This window comes from Pavona decussata, unplaced genomic scaffold (assembly GCF_977016875.1).
Source record: "Pavona decussata unplaced genomic scaffold, jaPavDecu1.1 SCAFFOLD_476, whole genome shotgun sequence".
Lineage (NCBI taxonomy): Eukaryota > Metazoa > Cnidaria > Anthozoa > Scleractinia > Agariciidae > Pavona > Pavona decussata.
In genome coordinates, this window is record NW_028145812.1 from 251,325 (window position 1) to 276,266 (window position 24,942).

General features: G+C 38.6%; 1 protein-coding gene and 1 long non-coding RNA gene across 2 annotated transcripts in view; one reads left to right on the plus strand and one right to left on the minus strand.

Annotated features, from left to right (window-relative positions):
- LOC146450230 (uncharacterized) overlaps positions 1-24,942 on the minus strand; it is a 90,754-nt gene that overhangs the window by 3,964 nt on the left and 61,848 nt on the right. The gene's annotated exons all lie outside the window — the stretch shown is intronic.
- LOC146450231 (ribitol 5-phosphate transferase FKRP-like) lies at positions 17,876-20,250 on the plus strand. The gene is made up of 2 exons (XM_085100610.1): positions 17,876-18,041; positions 19,610-20,250. The coding sequence occupies exons 1-2, from the start codon at positions 17,876-17,878 to the stop codon at positions 20,086-20,088; spliced, it is 645 nt and encodes a 214-aa protein (XP_084956736.1). The 3' UTR covers positions 20,089-20,250.

The following is a 24,942-nucleotide window of genomic DNA, read 5'->3' on the forward strand; positions in this document are numbered from 1 at the left end:
ACATTCAAACTCCACCATTCATGTGCACACAGGAGTCAGACAAAGAAAACAGTAAAAAAGTACATGTAGTCGGGTCAAGAATTATTGACATGGAGGCGCTAGCAGGTGGGTTTGACAGGTGTAAAACTTGTGACAAAGGTAAGCAGAGTTTTATGAATACGGTTTCTACTGAGGCTTGGCTTTTTTCGTTTGAGTTTTTACTAGTACAATTCTACGTCGTTTTCCAAAGGTTTATTCAAAAGAAACTCAACTATAATTACAACAAAGTTCCCATTATTTAACTTCAACAACTACAAGTAATTATACAGTTTACAAAGTTTCTAACTTGACAAAAATACATGTACGGAGTTTGAAATAGATTCAGTCACTTCACACTATAATTAAATAAGACCCTGGATAATGTATAATTCGTCAAAAAAGGCTTTATGCGAATAACACTTATTTAGTTTTTTTTTTTATTTTTCTGACTGAGATCACATAAACAACAGTATTTGCAGATCAAATGTACTGCAAATATACCATGCATACTAGTTACATTCTCTTACACTCTGGAACAGAGTAAAACCCTACAAAAGTTGAGGTGTATAAAAAATAATACCTGTTTCCGGACAACCAATGATACAAAATTATTTTATTACCTAAAGGACCCTTGGCATGGAAGAACTTTGTTATTGAAGAATGCAAAGGAGCAGCAAGCATATTTACCATCAGATGTGGATATTACTGAACTTCTTCAACTATCTGCAATAACAGAGGACGAAAAAGCTACCTTTTCCGAACACATCTTACCGAGTAAACCTATCAGCAGCACTGCATCAGCCATTCACAACATAACTGTGCGATATTCCGGAGATCAAAGGCAATTGTACAAAGATGGAAAACAAATACCTGCGACATCACTGCAAACCTGTCCCACTCGCTTTCTGCATTTCCTTAAAACTATTTACAACTCAAAACCTGTTGATCACTTAGTTCTCACTGGACACAACTCCTCTGTGTTCGATACCCCTAGACTTCTCCGTAACGGTGGCAGCAGATTTTCCAACCAGCTGGAGGAAATGAAAGTGTTGTTCTGTGACAGTCTTCCAGTTTTCAAATTCCTTCGAAGTCGACCGAACAACGCCTTGAATCTTCGCCGAACAACAAATTAGCTTGTGTTTATAAGGCACTGTTTAATTGTGACTTTCTCGCTCACGACGCTTTGGAGGATGTGAAAGCACTGAGAAGGATTCTGTTTACTCCGCCACTCGAGCTTAGCACTGAAACTATTGTTAACCATGGAAAAACATCATTACCGAACGAAGCACAGCAACAGTCAACATTTCTTGAGCGACGACAACAAGTTGTTGACACCTTCAGCGGAAATCTTTACCTCCCAAGGGGCTCTTTGAAGTTAACCTTGACAACAATCCAGAAGTCAGCAGATGCCGGTTTGGCCTTCAGTACTCTCCAAGAAATTCATTCCAAATTTGGACTAAACGGTCTGTATGGTATTATTGCACTCCCGCCATCGAATCGCAATTCTCAGCCTCGCCAAAACAAGTCGGCCAAGTCGCCCAGAATTTCATCAAAGAAAAGAATAATTTCCACAGTTTTAAAGTACTTCTACGAACTATAAACACGACCTTTCGCTTTGTTTCAATTTAGTACGCCCTTAGCCTTTTCATTCCTTTATGTTCCTTCGGTTTCTTCCATTGATGACTTGGCACGATCGCTCGATTGACGGAAGGAATCCAATCCACTCGCGCGAGTACGGTCAGCGGTGATATGAAGAGCGTGAATCGAACGAACCGGAAGTAACAAGACAAACTTTGGATCAATTTATCTCGAAAATTTGCTCGGCGACCTATGTTGAAATTTTTCATGCAAACAGCATTTAACTGTATCTAACATTCAAGACTTTAAAGAGAAAATCTGTAGAGCAGATTTTTTTTTTAATCTTTAAAAGACCTCTGTCCAAGGTTTCTCGATTTCCACACTACAGGGGATGTGAAGAACACTGCTAACTATCAAAACCGCTGATAAAAAGTATAGGTCACCGAGTTAGTTTTTAAGATAACTTTGAAAAAGTGAATTTTGAGGAGTATGTCTCTAGAGAGTTACGGTTACCATGACAACGCATATGACGTCATAAGTTGTCTTAAATGAAACTTGAACAACCCTGTTAAAAGCTTAGCTACAGGGAGCCAATCATAGTGCTCCTTTTCAGAGCGGACCAGTTAGCAGTATGTTTTTATTGTTCTGGGATCGTTCTTCTGCATTACGTACCTGAAAACGCAACACTACAAATTCAATACGCTAAGAAAACAAATTACAGAACAAATCCTGACCAGAAATGAAAATATTAATTTCATACCACCACTAAACCGTTTAACTACGATTTTTCTTTTAAAGCTGAAACATCAAGCTGGGAAATATGCTTTGGTAGGCCAAAGGATTATGGCGACCATACTCGGGTTGCGTAGCCGAAATGTCACCGGAAAATAGAACGTTTGGGTGCTTTGGGTGTACCTAGAAGCTCGGCGCACAAAGCCAAGGAGTTTGTTGGCTTTCACAGACTGTTCAGTCACTCGTTCGGTGTTTGTCATTCACACCAAAAGTATTTTCTAATAAATTTAAAGAAAGGGAAAAGGAAAGGGAAAGAAACATTAAAAAATGTATGTTCTTTAATTTTTCGATGAAAACTTTGAAAATTTTGCGATACGATTTCTGTTTCTCCGAATTCGCAAATAGCGTTTTTAACTTAAAAATTGAAATTTGTAGACCCAAATTGTTTTTGAAAGATTTAAGAATTCATTTTAGAACGTCTGTTTACCATCAACTAACCAAGCCAATTTTTGCAGGAGACTTTGACAGTATTTTCGTATCTCGCATCAGCCACCAGTTTTAGCTAAATCTCTTCTGAGCTTGTTAAAAGTCCTTTCATGATTTGAAAGGTTACGTTCTCCATATTTCTGGAATGTCGAGGAACTAACAACAGTGTATGCATTCCTCATAATCTTTGTTGTTGTCGGCCTATCGTTATAAATTTTTGCTATCATCTTGTGGTTGTCTAAGGTTTTTAAATGAAATACCAAGGTCATGAGAAATTATGTCTCCCCTGTTTGTTTACTTCTGAAACTCGGGCGATTGGGGTATTCATGTACGTTATCCAAGGAAAGATGCGAGCGAAGATTTTTTTAGTTGTATAAAAATTTTAACATACCAACTCTTTAATTTTAGGAAAATAAATTTCCTGGTCATCTTTTTGGGGGGTGGGGGAGGAGTGAGAGGTTAGGGATGATTGAGGGAGGGGTAGCAATATTTTTGTACTGTTCCTTGTTAAGGTTGGATGGTGGATAAGGGGTGGGTGGGTGGGTGGCAAGGGTATATTTTCACAATCGTCGGTCGTGGTTCAACAGGGGTCTTTTTTATCCCAAAAGAACTTATTAGGGCTAAAAATTACAGCTCTTCGTCTCTAGATAGTATAACTGATTGACTTACTGGGTTGTGAAGATTACAGTATCAACCAGCGCAATATCAAACAGGCCCATACAGAGATAAGTCAAACGGAGGGGAATACGTAATCAATGTTAATCACCAAGCCTTGGCTGAAAGACTAAACAAGTGCACTACACGCTCAGTATTGCTGAAATATTCTATCCTATCCATGCAACCAAAACTGTGATTTTGACACAATGAAATGTCCAATATATTGAATGTATTACTTATCTTATGTTACACTCCTAAGATATCTAATTGAGCAGTCCGACATCATTGTGGTATTCCGTATTCTGCAAGACCTGCATTTTTGAGAAAATATCAGGGGGCGGATTTAGTTGGTGGTGGGAGAGGGAATGCTCTTTATATATATTTGAAAAAGGTTTTAACCGTCTTCCGAATGGTATGAAGCAATCAATCGTTTTAATACATCCTCTTAAAGTCTGTTTACCGAACGTTTGGTCTTTTAGGTTCTCCAAAGGTCACACAAACAATTGCAAACATCCGTAGTGTTACAAAACGATCAACTAAAGTAACAACAGTTGAGATTCAGTTCGTGACCAAGGGTTAAACTACAAAAGGGAACCGCTATTTCTTGCACTGCAATATTTTCAATAACCTATGCTTGCAATATTTTGATTCACTCATGTCATGGCGCTATCTGATCCATCACACCATAGTTTCCGCTCAGACTGTCTCCTTTAAAGATGAGGAACTAAAGGGCACCCAGTCGATAGGCAGCTACAACAACAATCACGTCCCCTTCGGTCTCAAGCAATCCAACCTCATACAATGTAGAGTTTCCACTAATAAAACCTCCACCATGAATACACAGCATAACCGCAAAGGCTGAGCTGTTAGTTGCATTTGCAGGGATGAACACGTTAAGATGTAGACAGTCCTCACTTATCAGAGGGTGTTTGTTCAGCCAGCCGATGGGCCTACAATTTGAGGGCAGATCTTGTTAGTTTCGTTTGTTTGTAGCGTTGAAGTCCACTTGTCCGGTGGTCAGCTGGGTATTTACAATCGTTCCGCCTAGGCAAATGGGATTCCTACGTAGCTTTTAAGGTTGAGAAAAGATAACATCGGCCTAAGGGAGGTGACGTCATCGGGTTATTCTTCGGAGCAGCCACGATCCGAGATCCGATTATACCGGAAATTGACCTGCATTCACTCTCTTTAGTAGTAATGGCGGACGACGTGAAATAAAGACTTCGAACGTTTGTTAGCATTCGTTATGGTAGGATACAGCGTTCTTTCTACTTTCGTTTCTCGGTATCTTAACACTGATCTCAAGGATTTTACGCTCGATTTGTGGAAGAAACGTGGAACTATGAAAACAGTCAAGATTTGCTCAGGTAACATCGACCTACGGGAGGTTAACATCGGCCTACGGGAGGTTAACATCGACCTAAGGGAGGTACGTTTTATAGCACCACGTTTGTATTGTATGTATTATACTGGCACAATCGTACACATGGAAAGCTTATTTGCAAGCATTAAAACTTACAATCTTGCAGGGGCTTTTCTAACCGTTGACCTGAGTGTCATTTCATTTATTACCAACTCATAACATCCACCTACAGGAGGTAAACATCTACCTAAGGGAGGTTATGATTTTTATAGCACCATGCAAGTAGGTATTATAATAAGGAACGATTGACTTGAAAAAAGCTTACGAATCTTAAGGGGCTTTTGCATTTCGTGTACATGCCCCGTTTTAGAATAAATTTATTTATAAAGAATTATTATTATTATTATTATTATTATTATTATTATTATTATTATTATTATTATTATTCTTTTAATCTCACTAGAATGAGATTAATGAGAGTTTTCTCATTTTTTTATTTACACTCATAACATGGAATATTTAACAATTATTCCACGAGTGCGTGTTGGATATGAGATGATAGATACATGTAGCCAACGAGGCGCGTAGCGACGAGTTGGCTTTAATCTTCTCATATCCAACAAGCGTGAGTGGAATAATTGTTTTATTAAAAACAATCATAAAATATTGCTAGATTTTGCTGATTCCACTTTGCTAGTAACAATTAGAAGACAATTTAATGGTCTCTTTTTCTCGGGCATGGTATAATGGCTCATATACCATGGCCGCTAAGCCAATCAAATCACTCGAATTGCATTATACAATGATCAAGTTTTTAATAAAATATATTTATTTAATATCAATATTATTTTTTGGCAACACACTGACCTACGCAGGGCCATTTATATTCATCTAATGAAACACTTTCACAGCCATAAAGATTTGCTGTGAGAGGTGTTATGGGTTAAAATATAAAAATTGCAGGTGCATTAAAATAGTATAATAGCTGTTATGATGATTAAAGGCAATTGTTTTCTTGTTGTTGTTGTTGTTGTTGTCATTTTTTCTTGGTTGACCCCATCAACCTCTAATATTTTCCACATTAAATTTTGCTAGAAGTGACTGTTTATGACTGTTGAAATGATAGATCATTTTTAAAACTATAACCCTTAATATGTCAGAATTTATTTTAATTTAATTTGTGATATGACTTACAAGGGGTTTGACTGTTTCATTTTTTATTTGCCATTAACCAAAAAATGCAACATAAATACATTAAAGATGATACTAAACTATTGACAAGAGTTAATGTGTTAAAGGCTAGGAAGCCTATATAGAAGCCTGGGGCTTATTAACTATAGGCTTCCTGGAACTATAGGATAAACCATAGAAGTTATGGTACTGAATGAAAATTCCAATTATTTTTTTTTTTAAAAGAAGAAAAAAAAAGAAAATGTGTGTAGCTCAACAAAGAGTCAATTTAGCCAAGAAAGAAGGAATTTTCTAAGTCTTTTGCCAAACAAAATGAAACTGATACTTTCACTGTTTTGAATTTCACGACCAAGCGAGTTGAAAAACGTAGGAACTTGAAACCGAATTGAGAATTTTCGAAGATTAGTTCGACAATAAGGTATATAGAAAAGGTTGGAATTTCTTGTATTATAAGAATGTATCTGGCTTGCAAGAGTAAACATATCACGAAAATAATTTGGAAGTAAGCTTCTTTTAAAAAGATACATAAATTTACCTATGTGGTATAAATAAATGTCAGAGAATTTTAAAATCTCCTGTTCTTTAAAAAGAACACCAGTATGAGCATCAAAAGAAACTTTAGATATTATTCTGATCATCTTCTTTTGCAGAACAATAATCCAATTTAAATTAGACTGATATGTCGATCCCCACACAGAAACACAATAAATTAAGTAAGGGTAAACTTAGACTATAGTACAAGGAGCGTAAGGAGCTTTTGGGAAGGCAAAAACTAGACTTATAAATAATAGCTATTGATTTTGATATTTTTCCAGAAACACTAAGAATGTGAGGCTTCCAGGACAAATGCTCATCAAGGATAACACCTAAAAATACTGTCTATTTCACACGTTCAATTGCATTGTTGTCAATTTGAATAGATATATCAGATTATAGATTATATTAGATTGTATATTATATATAATAGATATATTTTTTAAAGTGAATGGACAGCTTGTTTGCTCGACACCATTGTTAAGCATTTCAGAATTCAAGATTCCAGGAAGCAAGTTAAAATCTTTGTGGTTGATATCATCTGCAAAAAGAATAAAATCCACAACCTCTGACACGTTAGACGGATCATTTATTCATATTATTCATATATAGAGTAGAAAGAGTAGGGGACCTAGTATAGAACCCTGAGGCACCCCGCACTTAATTTTGCAAGACTCCGAACTGACACCATTAAATTCCACATATTGTTGTCTATTGCTTAGATAGCTTTCGAACCCTCTAAGTGAAGTGCCACGAACACCATAATGCTCTAATTTTGAAATCAAAATGTTATGATTAACGGTGTCAAAGGCCTGGGACAAGTCTATAAAAATACCAACTGTGCAATCCTTATTGTCAATGACGGAAGAGATTTTGTCATATAAACAAGCAAGAGCATAAGCGCTAGCGGTGGAGTAATGCTTGCTAAAACCATACTGATTGTCAGAGAGAATGTTATGATTATTAAGACACCTTAAAAGACAATTGTACATTACTCTCTCATTGCTTACTAAAATACATTAACAATATTGGTTTTATTTTATTTCTTTTCAGAATGCAATACTTAAACTGCACAGACCGCTGAAGAAACAGCTACTTCAAAGACACTTATGACTCATTAATTCCATAAAAGACATTGTGTACTCAATTCATACGCATAGAAGCTTACTCTTCAGCAGGGAAACTTGGGATCATAAGGAGCTTTTTTTATCATTGACTTGAATTTCATTTTATTTTTACCAAGTGATAACAATTCCACCTACGTATACAGGAGGTACATTGTAAACATCTACCTGAGGGAGGTTATGATGTTTATAGCACCATGCAAGTATGTATTATAATAGGGAAGAATTGACTTGAAGAAAGCTTATGAATCTTAAGGGGCTTTTGCACTTCGTGCACAAGGCCCTCAAATTTGGAATGAAAACCCTCTTGATTTAGGTGATTTGCTTACTATCTCGAATTGTAGACAAAAACTTAGAGATTACTTTCAATCAAATTGTGAATTCATGTCCTTTGGGGCTCTCGTATACAGGGCTTAGCTTAATTTAATATTTTATTTGTTATTTATTTAATTTTTTCATTTAAGTTATTATTATTATTATTACCACTATTATTAACATTAATATTTATCTATTTATTTATTCATTTGTAAACTGTAAAGTAATTGCACCATTTTGACCAATCTCCTGTATGAATTGTGCATGCCATATAAGCCCCCGGCTTCGGCATCTCAATATCGATTTATTACTTATTACCATGCACTCTCTTGTACTATTATTATGAATTAAGAGCATAATAATTTTATATATTATATTGTCTCAGTTGTTCAATAATTATTGTTTTCAAATAGAAGAAAAAAAAAAAAAAGAAAAGTCCAAATTCTTCCATGCCAAAGGTACAGTGTAAATTCAGTTCAATTTCTCTACCCCAGCCAAATTCAATTCCCTTCTTCCCAGGCATGGTACATGGTCAAATGCCATGTGGGAGGGGTGGGGGAGGCATTTATTTTTTAAGCTTACTTGATAACAAATGACACGTCATGAGCTTAAAACATGAAAATGAAAACATTTAGGGGTGGTCATTTGGATCTTTTGAAAAGCACACTCAAAAGGTTCATGGCATGGCTCAATTTCATTTTGACCTTTACTTGAAAGTGTTCTGGAGTCGTCTGATGTGGAGTAGAATTCCCGTCCATCTCTTCGGAAGTTGAAGAAAGGACGTGAGCACTCCCTTGGCTTAACACTTTTTGATTCGATTCATATCGCTGAGCAGCCGCCAGTGCCTCATCCAGGGTGTTCGGGCCCAAATCTAACACCTTCTCTCGTAACGTAAGGGGAGTTAAAGCGCCAATAAAGAAATCTCTTGCAGTACGATCAAGTATTGCTGAAGGGTCGTCGGGATATGCCAACTCGACAAGGCGGGAAATTTCGCATCGCAATTGATGTAAATCCTCGTCAGGTCGGCGTAACTTAGCTCGCAGAGTGGAAATGTGCACTTGTCGTGATTCTTTGGGATGAAAACGATCTGTCAGAGCGCGTTCAAGAACCTCCCATGTGGATGTTTGCTCGGCAGTAAGACTGTGGTATGTCTGCTCGGCGAGGCCTTTCAGGTAAGCTGGCAAAATTTGACATCGAAGCTCGGCTTTCCATTTATTCAATGAAGCGATGTTTTTAATTTTTCGCAACCATACTAGCCAGTTTTCCCCCGAAGCAGCCGAGAAAGTTTCGGGTTTAATGCGAAGAGAATGATCCGCCAAAACGATCGGTGAACGCGCGGAGCCGGGCGAACTGGACGCTGTTTCGCCTTTCTTCGCAAGGTGGGCCACTTTCGTCTCCAAAGCTTTCACAGTTGCTTCCATCATTACAGATCCCACCGCTGCCACCAAATGTAACACTACTAAAGACACAACTAGTCTCACAAACAGTTTATCGTACATCAGTCTCAAACACAACATGAAAGCTCGACTACAAGCATGTTCGCGTCACAACTTACAACGCATGCCCGAGCTAGCTCAGGCCCAGGCCCCACGCTACACTTACAGCACTTTACAATGTAAGAAGAAGAGGAGCATTCATTATATATATCTTAAGAAATTTTTTCAATTTTATATTTATATTTCGTTTTTTTGATAAAGTCCGGGAGCAATAGAGGTGGCGAGTCATTCTGGAACTTTTTTTTATAAATATAATAATGTAGGAAGAGGAGGGTATAATTCAATTTCTTTGTTGGAACACTCGACACATAAGAAACACCAAAAAGAAAATCTTCAGTGTTTATATTAAAATTACAATTATTTTCTACATTAAACCATTGCAGCGCATCCTTAGTAAAAGACTTTGTACATTGGCAATCTAAAAAGGTGTGGTCTATAGAGTCTGGTTCTCCGTAGTATATGCAATTACTATCTGATTTAATATTAAATCTAAAGAGCTCCTTTTTAGTCACGACAATTCTGTGAATGAATTTGAAGTTAAAGTCTCTTAATCTATTTTCTCTACACGTCTTTGGAACCAATTAAATATCTTTTTCCAGTTTGTTTTCTCCATTGGAATAGTTTTATTCCAGCATGATCATTGGGCGCATATATATTACAGAGTGATAATTCCATACCATTATGTATGAGGTTAATTAAAACAATTCTTCCTGAGTTGTCGCTTAGGGAGTTTTTAATTTTGTTTTCTTTGATAGATGGATTTAATAATATGCAAGCTCCTTTACTGTGGCGAGTGCCATGAGAAAAAAAAGATTTCACCTCCCCATTCGTTTTTCCAGAATGACTCATCACACGATTCGGAATATGTTTCCTGTAGAAAATAAAAGGTAGCGTTTTGATCTTTAAGATATGCAAAAATGCTACTCCTCTTTATAGAATTTTGAATTTTAGATGATTTTACATGTTTGTTTGTTAGACATCATACTCAATACGAAATAGGCTTTAATAAATACACTCAAAAATATGACGAAAATAATAATAATAAAACGAAAGTTTCGAACACAGAACACTTAAAGTCCAAATTGGGTACTAATCTCGTGAATGTTCCCACTCATATTTCCCTCCTCTCTGAGTTAATCAACAAGCTAATAAGATTATTTGTAAGGATTGCAGTAACGGTAAATTTTCCTCTGTCAATTCAAACATTGTTTTGTCGAGTAAAACAACAAGTTCGCTAACAGGTTGTCTAAATCATAGTAACCGAAGATTCGAACAGGGTCGCCACTCGGTGATGTTTTAACAAAGATTTTTCCATCGATTGTCCAAAAACTTGTCAAAAGCCCATCTTTTTTCATTTCGCTTGCCCTCCATACAAGTCCTCGTCTATAATTCGTCAGGTTTTCGTTGAGAAAGATTCGAGGTTTTTCACTCCTCACTGCATTGGAATAACTGGGAAACACATCCGACACTTTAACATTCCTTAACTTAACTCTTTCCTTATATAAACTCGTTCTAACCTTGTGGCTAATAAATTTGACAATAACTGGACTCGAATTATTGCCACATCGTTTGAGTTTTTGTGTTATCTCAATGTCACTCGGATTAACATTAACATTTAACGAGGTTGCCAATTTTAATACTACCTCTTCCGTCGTTGAATTGCAATCTTTTGGTATGCCATGAATTTCTAGGTTATTTTTCCTGGTATACTGCTCCAAATCATCGAGCGCCGTGTACAGAATCATGCGTGGAGCTCGTGTGGAGCGGACGTGAATTTTGAGCAGCGTCTTCCCTCCTCTCTTTCGGTGAAAATCTTTGGTTAATGGGCATATGACTCGCAAGAAAAACAAACGTGGAGACTGCGGTTCGACAGAGGAAGAAACGAACATCGCTAAGCAGCCAAATAACAAACCAAACGCTCACGAAGAAGATAGCGATAACATGGCGGACCATAAAGAATCTGATCATGCAGCTTCGGAGGAAGAACCAACGCTTTACGAAATACGTGACATGTTAGCGGACCTTCAAAAGTCGGTCACAAGCATCTTAAAAGAAAACTCTACTTTGAGAGAGGACATACAACAGTTAAAATTGTCCCTTCAGTCAAAAGAAAGAAAAGTCAGCGTTTTAAAAACATCTTTGGAAAAGGTGTCAAAAACTAATGAAACTCTGAAGACCGAACGTCAACAAGCTAAAGACAAACTCCAGAAGCAAGTGGAAGAGACAGACTGTACGTATCTATATTACGCGGGATGCCCTGAGGGGGCATACCGTGTCTAAAAACGGGTCGATTTCTTTTTTTTTTTCTTCCTTGTAGCCACAAATCTGTACATTAATTTATTCATTAAACGCTCCCCTCTCCTACTCGGGATGTATTGTTCTGATTGTCTTCAACAGAAGCAGGCCAATCAAAATCCATTCTTGTCGCTTATATCGTGAGGGAGGGGACCCACTCACCCCTACCTGTGTGACGTCAACGCATCATTTGATATATTTATTAAAAACGGATTAAATTGTCGCGCCATATTGTTAACATGTTGTGGACTCAAGTGTGCCGTTTTCAAACGGAAATTTTACCATTTTGAAGCGGTGAATCGAAAGAGTAACTTCTAAGAAGCACCCGACATTTTAAACGGTGGAAATTGGTGAGTTCCTGGCGAAGGAATCGTGCTTTGTTTGACAGTCTTAGAGCACGACGCGAGACTGAAAAGAGGTCATTGAGAAGCTTACTTTATTGTAATGGAATTTCACAAACTTCCGGTGATAGTCTGAGTCGCGTAACACAAGGGAAACAACGTAACGCGATCGTCGTGACTCAAACTATTCCATTAGCAAGGATAGTTTTATCAATCGGCGAAGCATACAGTTGGAATAAATGAATCAGCCCCAGCATCACGCGTAATGCCAGTATAGCAGGCATCTTGTTTCTCCCACCTCACGAAGAGCAAATGTGTCTTTAGAGTCCAGCTGTCCGCATCCAGGTAAATTCCAAACACCGTTGAACACGGAAACTGATTCAGTTGCAAGTGTACTATGTGTATATTTCAATAATTCCGAACTCCAGAGTGAAGAAACAGGACGACAAAAACACCAAAGGCAAAATTATCTCCAAGTAAGTTCACGAGACATTTTAATGTCTGATAGTCATTACTGGCCTGTGTGATTTCACGTTTTATATCTGTATTGCTATAACTCTCTAGTAATCATGTGGAATTTATGGTAAAATGGTCGAAAATAACGCGATTTTACCTCAACGTTTTTGCTCGACTTCGCAAGGAGGTCCTGTGACATGTATGTGCACGACTTTAGAAGATAACTGCACACACAGCAAAGTTGATGACACCGAGTTCAAGGAATATTAATATGGGGGTTACCCGCGGTGTAATCTAATTTTATTCCTTACAGCTAATAAACCTAACCCTTACAATATAAAATAGCCCATAATACACAGTTGTGGTAAAAAGAAAAGAAACAAACTCATCCTCATTAATAAACCTAACCCTGACAATAGTCCATAAAACAAAGAAAACGAATAAATTATATTGCACCAGAGATGAGCCGAATATGAAGTTGCATATATCGAGGGTATGAAATGCTAATGCTTGCACTCGCACCGACGTATATCTACTCAGGACTAGGGTTTGTAGCGTTCACTGAAGTCGCCAATACGTGGATGTGCAACATTTGAAGTACGATGTAACCAGCATTTTTAAAAGTCTGCTAAGGCAGTAGATCAACGATTCCCCGGAATTACCAGATATTTTGCAGGTCACACGAACTAGGCTGAAGCGGAAACGTTGTTGCTTTAGAGTCCAGTTCTCCGCATCCGAGTGAATTCCAAACACCGTAGAACACGGAAACATTCAGTTAAAAGTGTACTGCGTGTATATTTCAATAATTCTGAACTCCAGAGTGAAGAAACAGGACGACGGCAACACTAAAGGCAAAATTATCTTCAGGTAAGTTCACGAGACATGTTAATGTCTGGATGAACGATCATTTAGTCATTGGTCAGTGGCGTGTTTTTTTTTTTTAGGTTTTATATAAGTATAATGCATTACTGATCTCTAGTAATCATGTCGAATTTATGGTAAAATGGTAGAGAATACCGCGATTTTACCTCAACTTCGCAAGGGCCCGTCCTGTGGCATGTTATGTGCACGACTTTAGAAGATCACTGCACGCACGGGGAAGTAGACGATTCAAGGATATTAACATGAAGGCTATCCGCAATGTAATATATTAAATTTATTATATTCGTTTTCTTTTAATCGTTTTTTTTTTTTTTTATGGACTACTATCACGGTTGGGTTTATTGGTGAGGATGTTTTTTCAGTTTTTCCCTTTCTTTTATCGAAGCTGTGTTTAATGGGCTTTTTTGTATTGTCAGGGCTAGGTTTATTAGCTGTGAGGAAGAAATTATATTACACCGGAGATGAGCCGACTATGAAATTGTATATATCGAGGGTATGAAATGCTATAAATGCTTGCACTCGCACCGATGTATGTTGATCTAGTGAGGGCTAGGTAGCGTTCACTGAATTTGCCAATACGTGGATGTGCAACATTTGAAGTACAATGTAGCCAGAATTATAAAAGCCTGCTAAGGCTGCTGGACCATCGATCCTCCGAAATTAATACGATATTACAGGTACATACATATACATACATACATACATACATACATACATACATACATACATACATACATACATACATACATACATACATACATACATACATACATACATACATACATACATACATACATACATACATACATACATATAATTTTTGTTAAGGCAGGTCGGTTTGTGGCAACCCAAAGGCTGGTGTGGACCTGCCAGGAACTAAAAAGACTGCTTAAATGTATGTACAATTCTAAAGAAAAAGTAAAGAAATTCCAAGAACTTAGAAATATAAAAAATCCGTTTGCTTGGATGTTATCACGCAGGCCTCCTTTTCGAATTGAATGCGATCTAATGTCCTTGAGGCCTGTCTAAGTTTTTGTTTAAAAAGCTGTAGGGAGGAAGCATCCTTGATGGCTTTAGGCAGCAAATTCCAGACAATGGGCCCTCTGTACCTTGCACTATTCCTACCACGGTCACTGTTACACCGTACATACGGAAAGTCATACGGAAGGTCACCCGAACTAGGCTGAAGCGGGACGTTGTTGTTGTTGAATTTTCTTATCATTTCTTGGCAACGATAATTAATTAACTATCGACTTACCAAGTTGTATTGCACTCGTTATTTTCAAAAATTTGGAAATTCATTGTCTTGCCAGGAAAACATTCGTTCAAGAGTCAGCCTTTTTGACAAAATAATGATGCCGATTCTTGACCACCGCGCGTATTTGAATAATAATTGCGTGACTTTTTAATTTATAATCAACATGTCTTATTATTTGCACTTGAAATCCATCGTAAGCAAACAACGAGTCACATACAGCAAGCACATTGAAACACAAATACTTTAAGTGCTAAATCGTTAAACAGGAACCGAAAAGGGCGCTTTTTTTTTAGGGGGGGGGGGGGGGGGCAGTCATTAAGCAATTTTATGGGTGGCGTGAAGTGCGATGTTCGTAACAATTTAATTGGTTACCATTAAAATGCGAAGAGCTGTCATCTTGCTCTGTCTTAAATATTTAAACACCCTCTCGGGATGGGAGTTGGCTATGCTCCTAATTTGGATCCCATTTTAAAAGGTTTTGGCTTTAAAAATGTTACCTGTTCTAAAAATTAGCGCAATTCCAATGACCTGTCTTTGAAACGTTATGTGCGTTATATGCGTTATATTACATGGTAAATCCTTTATATCGTCTACAGCGTACAGCACGTAGCGTTTAGCAGATAGGTTCTCTTTGACTACGTTAAAATAGCAGTTGAGATATTGAATCTCCCGTGTCTTTGCAATATCACAGGTGAATACTGGTGCAAATAATATAATAATAATATTAAAATTTATGTAGCGCAAAGTGATGATCACGTGCACAGAGGACCGTGAACGAATTTGCAGCTAGTAACAGTTCTAATCAGCCAAAAATAGAAACGAAGAAAATAATGAAGGCTGCCGCCATGTGGAACTGACTAACGCGATAGCCTGCTTAAATTCAAACGCTTGTTAATTGGTCATTTCCACAACGCTTGACAGTGGCTTAAAAAGCAAAGAATCTGAAATATCATGTCGCCGTCGCGTATCGAATGATTGTTCCTTTTCTCACTTGCATACGCATCAAGTGTTTTTTGCATAGTGAATAGCAAAATTGTAAGGTTTGTATGAGGAAAAAAAGGATCTAGTGTCTTATGGGGGTATCTACCGATGTAGCGGTCGACATCTCGGAAGACTGTCGGTCAATTTATCAAGCAGGTAGCGGTCGAGTTTCCGTCGAATATGAGTCAAGTATTGGCCATGTATCGACTGATGTGTAACCGACAGTCGGTCGCTTCACGCTATCGATGTTAGGTCGTTAGTTCGCAAGCAGATCACCAACATATCACCGAGGGACCACCGACAGATCATCAAAAGTTGGTCGACTGTCGGATATTGTTTCTTACAAGGGGTGTTGACCGACGTAGCAGCCGACACCGCGATATGCGAGTAGCGATGAAAGACACCAAAAGTCAATGAAGGACGGTGCCAACTTTTGTTACTGTGCATACGTTCCGCGCATCTCCAGACACTCGGGTTTCCTAAGGAGGGTGCCTACTAATACAGGGATATTTTGCGCAAAATAAAACTATGGGAAGAAAGAAGAAATTAGCAAGTGGTTTCGGTATCCAAAAAGAAAATTGGGGGTAATCATGCATTTTTCAGAGATAATAAGGTTCAATTTGAAAAAAAAAAAAAAACGTTATACATTGCTTTGCATTTTACTGCTTTTAGAATAATTGTTGCTAATATATCTATAAAAACAAAAAAACAAAAAAATGCTGGGTTACCTCTAATGTTGTTTTTGGATTTTAATAGCCTTTGCTAAGATCCTTCTTTTCCTGCATAGTCATAAACCGCACAAAATACTTCGGTATTGGTAGGAACCGTCCTTAAAAAAGTAAGGGGAGAAGGGAGAAATTAATTATGTAATAAAAAAGATAACTTATTTCGTACTTCATTAACAAGAGTTGACCATGTGACGGGAGAGTATCGGCCAAGTCTCATCGTTCGCAATTATACAATGGATGAATGATATAATGAAATCTGGGCGCATGGTGTCGGTGTAAAAACCACCCAAACTCCCAAGTGACGTAAGACAAAGAAAGCAAAAGGTATATCCCGTATTAAAACAATAGTGTCCGAGGTAAGCTGAAGTGAAAAGTAAGTAAGTGAATGAATTCTTTATTAACATGCGCCGAAAGAAACAAGCCCAGAGTCATACTTTCATATAACTAACTACTATAAAAAAGAACTAATCACAAACTATTTACAAATGTGCAAAGACAGTTAGATAAAATTTAAAAGGCATCTATTCACAAAACAGCGTTTATGACGTTCAGTTCTGACACGTGGCAGAATGTAAGGGTGTCCCCTTTTCCTACGGCTTCTTGATTTCTTGGCTGGAAGCAGTTCATGGAGGGGATGAGTATTATCAGCAGTTATCTTATCCCATAGTAGCCTATCTTTGATAGTAATTACATCATGAAGTCATACGTGTGTATTTGCTGGTATAGCCACAACATAGACCCCGCTTGCAAAACCTATCAATTTGGGAGAGATATTTACTATAGTGGGCACAAGCCCACACCTCAATCGCATAGGTGAAAAGGGACATTGTCAGGCTGTCAAACAGTAGTCTGACCTCTTGCAGTGCGTAGCCGTAGTATTTACAAACTCTAAGAATGCACAGTCTAGAACTCAGTTTGGTCAGCATATTTTCGAATTGAGTGTCCCAATTACATGGATCTTCATTGACTTTAACTCCTAACAGCTTTTAAGTTCACTTTTACTAGCTATTCCATCAATGGACTCTGGGAGAGGCATCCTGGTTTCACATTCGTTTAAGTGTCACATTCATTACATATCCCTAGGTATATCCCCAACACCCCCCACCCCCCCCCCCCCCCTCCAGAACTAGTCTTCGCGGTCGTGCTTTCATCGGTTTCTCGGTGTTTGCAAACCGTGATGAAACACTCGCGCTCGTTTTTTGGTATTTTATTTTTGCGAGCGATCGAAAATTCTTTAAAATTCGAATTTCTCTTCTCTAACATTTGAATACGACGTTCCTTTCTTTCAGAGATCGATCGTTGCGTTTTCACCAAAACGTGTATCATGGATCAAGACGACGTGAAGAATTATTTTTAAACAACAATGACTCGCATTTTCGGCCGATATTTTTAAGTCCAAGAAGATGGACAAGGCTATCAATAATTCTCTGGTTTGTCTTGATGGCTGCCATTGCCAGTCTCCACCTTGTTGTGTTACCATCTGTCAGTGGGGGATATAACGACGAATACTTCCTACCTGATGAGAAGCAACAAATGCTTAGAATCATGGTGCAGAATATTTCCCGGGCGCTGGACAAGTTTGGTGTTGTGTACTGGCTTGACTATGGTAAATTTTAGTCCATGCTTTGGAAGGGAAGTGGAAGAATGTCCCCAGAGGTGGAAGAATGGATTTCGCAAAACGAGCTCGAGGCTACCGAGAAACAACTCCAGCCGGAATTTAAGTCTGGTCACATAACAAAACATAATAGCAAAACAACAACACAACAAAACAAACAAAAACAAATACACACTCAAAGTGATTAACATGTTTGCCGTGCAGGAGTTCGAGGAGGACATTAACAAATTTATCTTGTCGTTAAACTTCTTAAAGTTGGTCTGACGTTAGACTATTCAACAAACGAGCTCCACTGCAGGAGAAGTTGCGTTTTATAAAAATCCGTGCGGAGCTTGGTCAGACCAAATTTGTTTTCTTTGTTTCTGAGCTCATAATCAGTGCTGAATGGCATGAACAAGTCTTGCGAGTACTCCGGGGTTTCTTTTTGGTTTACTCGTCTGGTGCATGATATAAAGGTCATCCCACGCAAGTCTGTTACGGAGCTTGGAGGTACTTGTGTAGAATTCAGACCTACAGTAGTTATAATCCTAACAGCTCGATTTTGTAGTTTAACTTGTCGGCCAAGTCGTTACTTAGACCCTCCCACACAGGGGAGAAGTAGTTGAAAGGCGGTTCAATAAGAGCTCGATGTAGCAGTATGATCTTTTCTTCAGAAATTAATGGCCTGAACCCTCTTAACAGCGCCTATATCAGAAGTAATAATTTTAGCAATCTCATCCATATGTTTAGACCATGATAAATTCGAGTCAATGAAGGTCCCCACCTATTTCGTCAGAGCGGGACTTGAATCCGGCTGGGACCTCTGAATTTTAAGTATGGTGCCTTAACCACTACGCTACGCTACAAAAGAGCCGAGAGTTCAGAATGGAAGGACTTGCTTTCTAATAAAAAAAAAAGCGCGGAAGCGGTCAAGATTTAACCCTCAGAAATATCTCATCAGCAGAGCAAGTGACAGATAAATTTTGTGTTGGATAAAACGTTACTTTGGCAGTTCATTTTACTTGAAGGAAAGGGATTAGGGTATCTAAGGCGTCTCTCTGAATCCAATGGATTTAGCGATACAGACAAAGGGATCAAGTCGGTTTCGAGAACAGCGATCGCAGTTACCAGTTTTTGGTCGGTCGTGCCTCGATACCACAGTCTAGTCGTTATGCAAAGAATCTGAAGTTTGGCTTCCCCCTCATCGCTAGCGATCACCGACGGTCATGGAAGTTAAAAAAAGCTATCAATCCGTCATCTTCGAACGTAGGGAAACGAGGCTATACAACTTTCTTCGGTGTATTCCATCGCTTTTTCACTAAATCGCAGCGTTTCGCATTTTTAACTTGATCGTCTTTTGTAGTGATCTTATGTGGAAATCATGAGCTATTTATTTTCGTATAACTAAGGACGTTTGTTTACGTTTGTCCTAATTACGTTTTAACTGGTGAAACAGACGGATAAACTTAGTGACGCAAAAGCTGACTTCATTGCTTAGCCTCGGGCGTAGGTGTCTTTTCAACTTTACAAAGCGGGAAGTTTTAATAACACAACTTTTTCCTTTCATTTTCTAATTTTAGGGACATTGTTCGGTGCTTATCGCTCGGGTGATATTCTTCCTCACGATCATGACGCAGATATTTCGTTTCTCTTGAGTTCAAACCCTTCACAAGCCTTCCGTGAATTGGCTATGTCTGGTATCAATGCAAATGGACTAGCGTCGACATATGGGAAAGTGTCTCTTGACTTCGTTAGGTGGAAAGCTCAAAATAGAACAGCCGGTGAGAAAGCGGAAGTAATGCTTCATAAATTTTACTTAGCATCCATAAGGGACAATTATCTGGTGAGATACCATCACACATTGGAGACCTTCCCACTGTCGTGGGCTGTACCCACTGCGAGAATAAACTTCCACGGAGTCGATGTCGCTATTCCTAATTCGCCGGAGCGGTTACTACTATTCAGATATCCATGGACTTACGGAACGTTCGGATACCAGTTCCCCTATCAGTGGAAGTGTTGGGTTCCCTGTTGGTTAAGAGCAAGCAACGGGTGCTGAAATTGAAGCGTATACCTCTGGCTAAGAACGAGCAGTGGTTATTGCTTTAACGTTACTGGCAGTACTCCTAGCGGGCATCATTCGATTGAAGGTCGGTGCAACTGAAGGTAGCCGGATGGAGTAACAGTTGCCTTTTGGTACCCTCGCCGGTGCCATGTCCGCAACCCCATGCCTCGAAGCAGGGATAGCGTAGTCGTGAGAGCACTCGCCTTCCATCACTGTGTCCCGGGTTTGATTTCTGGTCTCGGCGTGTGTGGATTGGGTTTGTTGCTGGCTTTCGTCCTTGCTCCAAAAGGTTCTTTCTCGGGTTTCTCCGGTTTTCCCCTCTTCACAAAAACCAACTCTTCCAAAATCAAATTCGATCTGTGAAGTGTCCCCAATTAGTGCTCTGCGCGAAACACATTGACACTTAAATAAAGTGATTTATTTTATTTTTAAATATTCACCATGGTGGAGGTGGATAGTGGTGAAGGCCCACAACTGTTTACAGACACTAGTAATTACGCAAAAGATCGTTTTTTTCTTGTTGTTGTTTTTTTGTTTCTGTCGAAAGACTATCAGCTGGTAGTTGCCCGGCGGAAAATTTGCCCCTAAATTTCTTCCGAAACAAGTAGAGCGTTTTTTTTTTTTCTGGCAAGTCTTTTGATGTACGAAATAATTCACGTAGTTGGCTTGTTTAGCGTCCCAGTTTCTCTCGGGGACGCTAAACAAGCCAACTACGCGAAATACCTGAGACGCGAATGACTTCGTAGATGTCAAAAGACTCAGTTGCCAGAAAGAAACGTTCTGCTAGCAGGGTACACAAAAATTAGATTCCCTGATGTCGGAATACTCAGTGTATTATTGGTGTTCATACTTGTGCTGTATCAATGATCGAAACTTCGAAAGAATGAGTATGTAACAATATCTTCAGAAGTCCTTATTGTTGCGGACAATACCACTTTTTTGGGCTAGGAAGCGCTTGGTCCGAAATCTCAGATATCACTAAACAGAAACTTTGGCCATGCGTCAGTTGTCAATTAAACATTTGGCCTGTTGTAAGATGTTCGTTGAATTTTATATCGCATTTACTTGAATGAATTTGACCTTATGTCACTATTGCATAGAGCCCTCTTGAATGGTTCCTTTCAGAAAGATTCTCAACGGAAACAAGCACGTTAGTTACACATGTATCAAGTTAAAGGCACAACCTCGTTCCCAGGGAGGTGAAGAGAAGAGACCCTGGAACGAGGTTGATTAAAAACAATTCATTTTGTATGTACTTTGTACTCTTCATGCATCTGATCTCAGACTTATAACAATAAAATGAACATTTCTATGTTGGTTTTTTCTATTTCCATGGAATATGGCCTTTTCTTATTCCATCGTTTAACTTTTACACGGGATAAAACTTCCAGTTTAACGCTTATTTAGGTCAATTTGAGGAACAAAATGAGTGAGGACGAAAGTCGATAACAGTATTCTTTGTACATTTTCTATAACAATATCTAGAACGTCTTTTGATTTTAAAAGATTTTATCTTAAATTATTACTCAGTTTAGTTTCATAACCTCTATGTTTATCAAATAATACTTTAAGGGGAGTTGAAATGCTGGTTGCCATAGATGATTTTCATGATGAAGTAATTTTGTTACAACTACTAGAATCCTTTAGGTTTTTGTTTTTCCTATGCAATGCGAGTAGTCTCTCTTTTGTTCGAATACCTAAGTAAGCACGAGTGATTCGAGGCGCGAGCACCGAAGCCACGAATAGCGCGCTTGCCTTCCGATGCCCGCGCTACTCGCGGCTTCGCCACTCGCCCCTCGTGTTTGCTCAGTTTTATCTGTTCTTCCCGGCTTAATTTCGAGTAAAGGAGAGAGCGCTCGCAGTGTATTTTTCGTCCTTTTCTAAACCTCGGTGGGATTACCAAATTTAATTATAAAAAAGTGAATTATTTTACTTGTTTTAAAATGGTGTTTTTGTGAAAATGGCCTGTTGGGATTATGGTTTGTGGAACTGTTAGACGAAATGCGTTATTTGACGACTTCGTCGTCAAATTTGGCTTGTGTGCAAACAAAGTAAACGGCACTAACAAACCCTAAATTAAGTTATTCCATGCATAATGACTGTGGAGAGCGGGTTCGGGCAGCGCGCAAATTGCAAGAAGGATTAAAAATGAGCCGGAAAGTCTCGCCTTCTTTCAGACTCTCTTTACGTCTTTCCCTACCTTTTCTCTACGCAATGGCCGCCTTCACGGAGAATAATCCGTCCGCAAAAATTATCCCTCTACGTGAGAACACGACGGCACTTGGTTGTTGAAGAGTCTATACTCTTAAGGCCGATTTAGACAGGTACAACATTTGCTTACGACTATCGCATGCGATTTCTAGAGCGCGCGCGCTGCTCGCGTCATGCAAAAAATCGAAAACAACTCTCGTCATTTAACATTGCCTATACCTACACATATGTTTATACATAAAAATGTTTTAAAATCCCACGAGATTTTTTGTGACGTACACGACAGTCGTAAGCGAGTTGTAGGTTTGAATTACACGAAACAATTCGTGTCGTAGGCCTGTCGTAAGCTTATACCACGCGACAGAGTCGTACCTTGTAAATCGCCCTTTAGAATGATAAGTACTTTGTCCTCAAATCCATATGAATAGACGGATAAGGGGGCTTATAAAATCAGGCGAATTGCACGTCTAAATTATAAGCGACTCGTTCAGTTACAGACGCGTAACATGTTCAAGATGGATAAATTGTCAGACAGAAAACTAAATTTTCAGGACCTGAAAATGGCCAACACATAATGGGTGACTTTAGATGAAAAAGAAACAGTCAAATATGCGTTTGTTATTTCCGGTACTAAGTTATTAATATAGCAATAAATAAATTTATTGCCATTTGAAGAATGCACGTTATCAAATTTATGCCGTGAAGAATCGTTTCAAGTTTCCCGTCCTCGCTTACCAGAGCTTCAAATAGAAAAAAAAAAAAACAAAATAAAAAATCAGAATTAACAATCAGCCACCTTCGAACATCCAGCCATTGACAGAAAGAAACCGACAGACTATATATTAAAAATTGGTTCGCGTCTGTATTATTATTACTTATTTCAAAATTTTATTTCTCTGTATAGAGTATGATAACTGCACATTTTTCTTTTATCAAAGTACCGAAGGTAAATGTGTCGTCCGACTGCTTAAGCCCACTTTTAAAATATCAGTTCTTACTTGGGTCATGCCATACCCCGCAAAAACGCGAGCTTGTGCATTTTGGGAACAGCAGTAAAGTATATATTCTAAGAGATGATTTACTCTTAGTTGTGAAACTTCTGACAAAGAAGAGTGACTAGGCGATTCACATAGAAACTCGACATTCAGTATTGCAGCACTGCCGATGCCGGATAGTCATGTGGAATATAAGTCTGCGCAAACAGCCTCGGAAAAAAACTCAAAATTTAAGCCGCAGACGAGCAAATTGGATCGACAAAAAGTCACTTGGTCGTTCATTTCAGTTGTATAGAGCAAAATCTTTTCGTGGCTACAGTACCACTTTTCTCGACGCCCATACAAAGGACTGAATAAAATCCACATACCAAACAGGAAGTAAAAACGTTTAACATAAGGCGCTTACTGGCTTGTGTAACAGTGAAAACGAACAAATTCCATGAGATGTAACGCAATTGACTACTCTTTCAATTAACGGCCAATTGTAAACAGTATGAAACTTAAGGTGTCACTCAGTGCGACAATGTTTGTGGGGATTTTTGTTTTCATATTGAACAGGAGAAAATATTCCCTGCAGTTAAACAAGAAAATTTGTCAAAACGGCGGAATTAGTCGTGATCCGATCAGTACTTGAAGTGGATTTCAACATTATACTGCAGGGCAGACCATTTGGATGAAATTATTGAAACTGTTTCAAAGAACCGTGATTTACAACAGTGTTAATTCTGGGCTACATTTAGTTTGTTGCAAGTTTGAATTTAGTTTAAACGTTTACTATTATTGTTATACTAACTAGAAGATTACAAGCTGTCTCTAAACATCATGTCAATAATCATCGGGCTATTACTGAGCTATTACGCTATTTTGCCCCCCAAAACGAATTTGAAGGAGGGGGAGGGAGGGTAGCAATCCCTCAGATAAGCAATGGGTTTGTGAATTTTCTTTTCAAGAAATGATATGGATCGTAAAAATTTTGGTCTGAACATTTGAAAGCGGTTATGATTCTTAAAGACCAACCAGATCTGCACTGAATTGAAAGCGAACTGAATTTTAGAACCCAGGTTGAAAAGGGGAGCCATTCATAATTCCCTATTAGTCAGGGTGGTATAGAAATTCCATTGAATCCCCCCCCCCCCCCCCCCCCACTCTCCCCAGCAAACTCTGGGAGAGAGAGAGAGTTGGCCCCATTGCCTTCCTCATCGACTATCGACCCGTTCGTTTACGTCATTATGCATGAAAATGTAACTCGGCAATTCTACAGTAAGCTAAGGTAGCCAGCTATGTTATAAACAGGAAACGTCAAATTATCAGTCTGATGAAAATTGCTGAACTGTTGCCAGTAAAAAGAGCTGAGTTGATCACTGCTTTATCAAAAGGGACAAGAGAATAACCAGAAGGTGATCGATTTATACATGATTTTACATATCCACATTAAACAATAGGCACTCCACTAACAATAACACTCTTGACATCTCCATCCATTAGGTACTACGACAACGTGTGCACAGTGTATACTGGCTATTAAGTTTAGAGCTAAGATGTTTGTATCCTCATAATTTTCTCAGTAAATTAAAGTTCTCCCAAAACGAGATTAATAAGGTTTTATTGAAGGAATGCACTCATCCGCTCACTGCACCGCCTT

Excerpts from the sequence above, each read along its gene's own strand:
- LOC146450231 (XM_085100610.1), top strand. The coding sequence starts at position 17,876 with ATGGCTGCCATTGCCAGTCTCCACCTTGTTGTGTTACCATCTGTCAGT. Across the intron at positions 18,042-19,609 it reads TGTGTACTGGCTTGACTATG|GGACATTGTTCGGTGCTTAT; the intron begins GTAAATTTTAGT and ends TTCTAATTTTAG.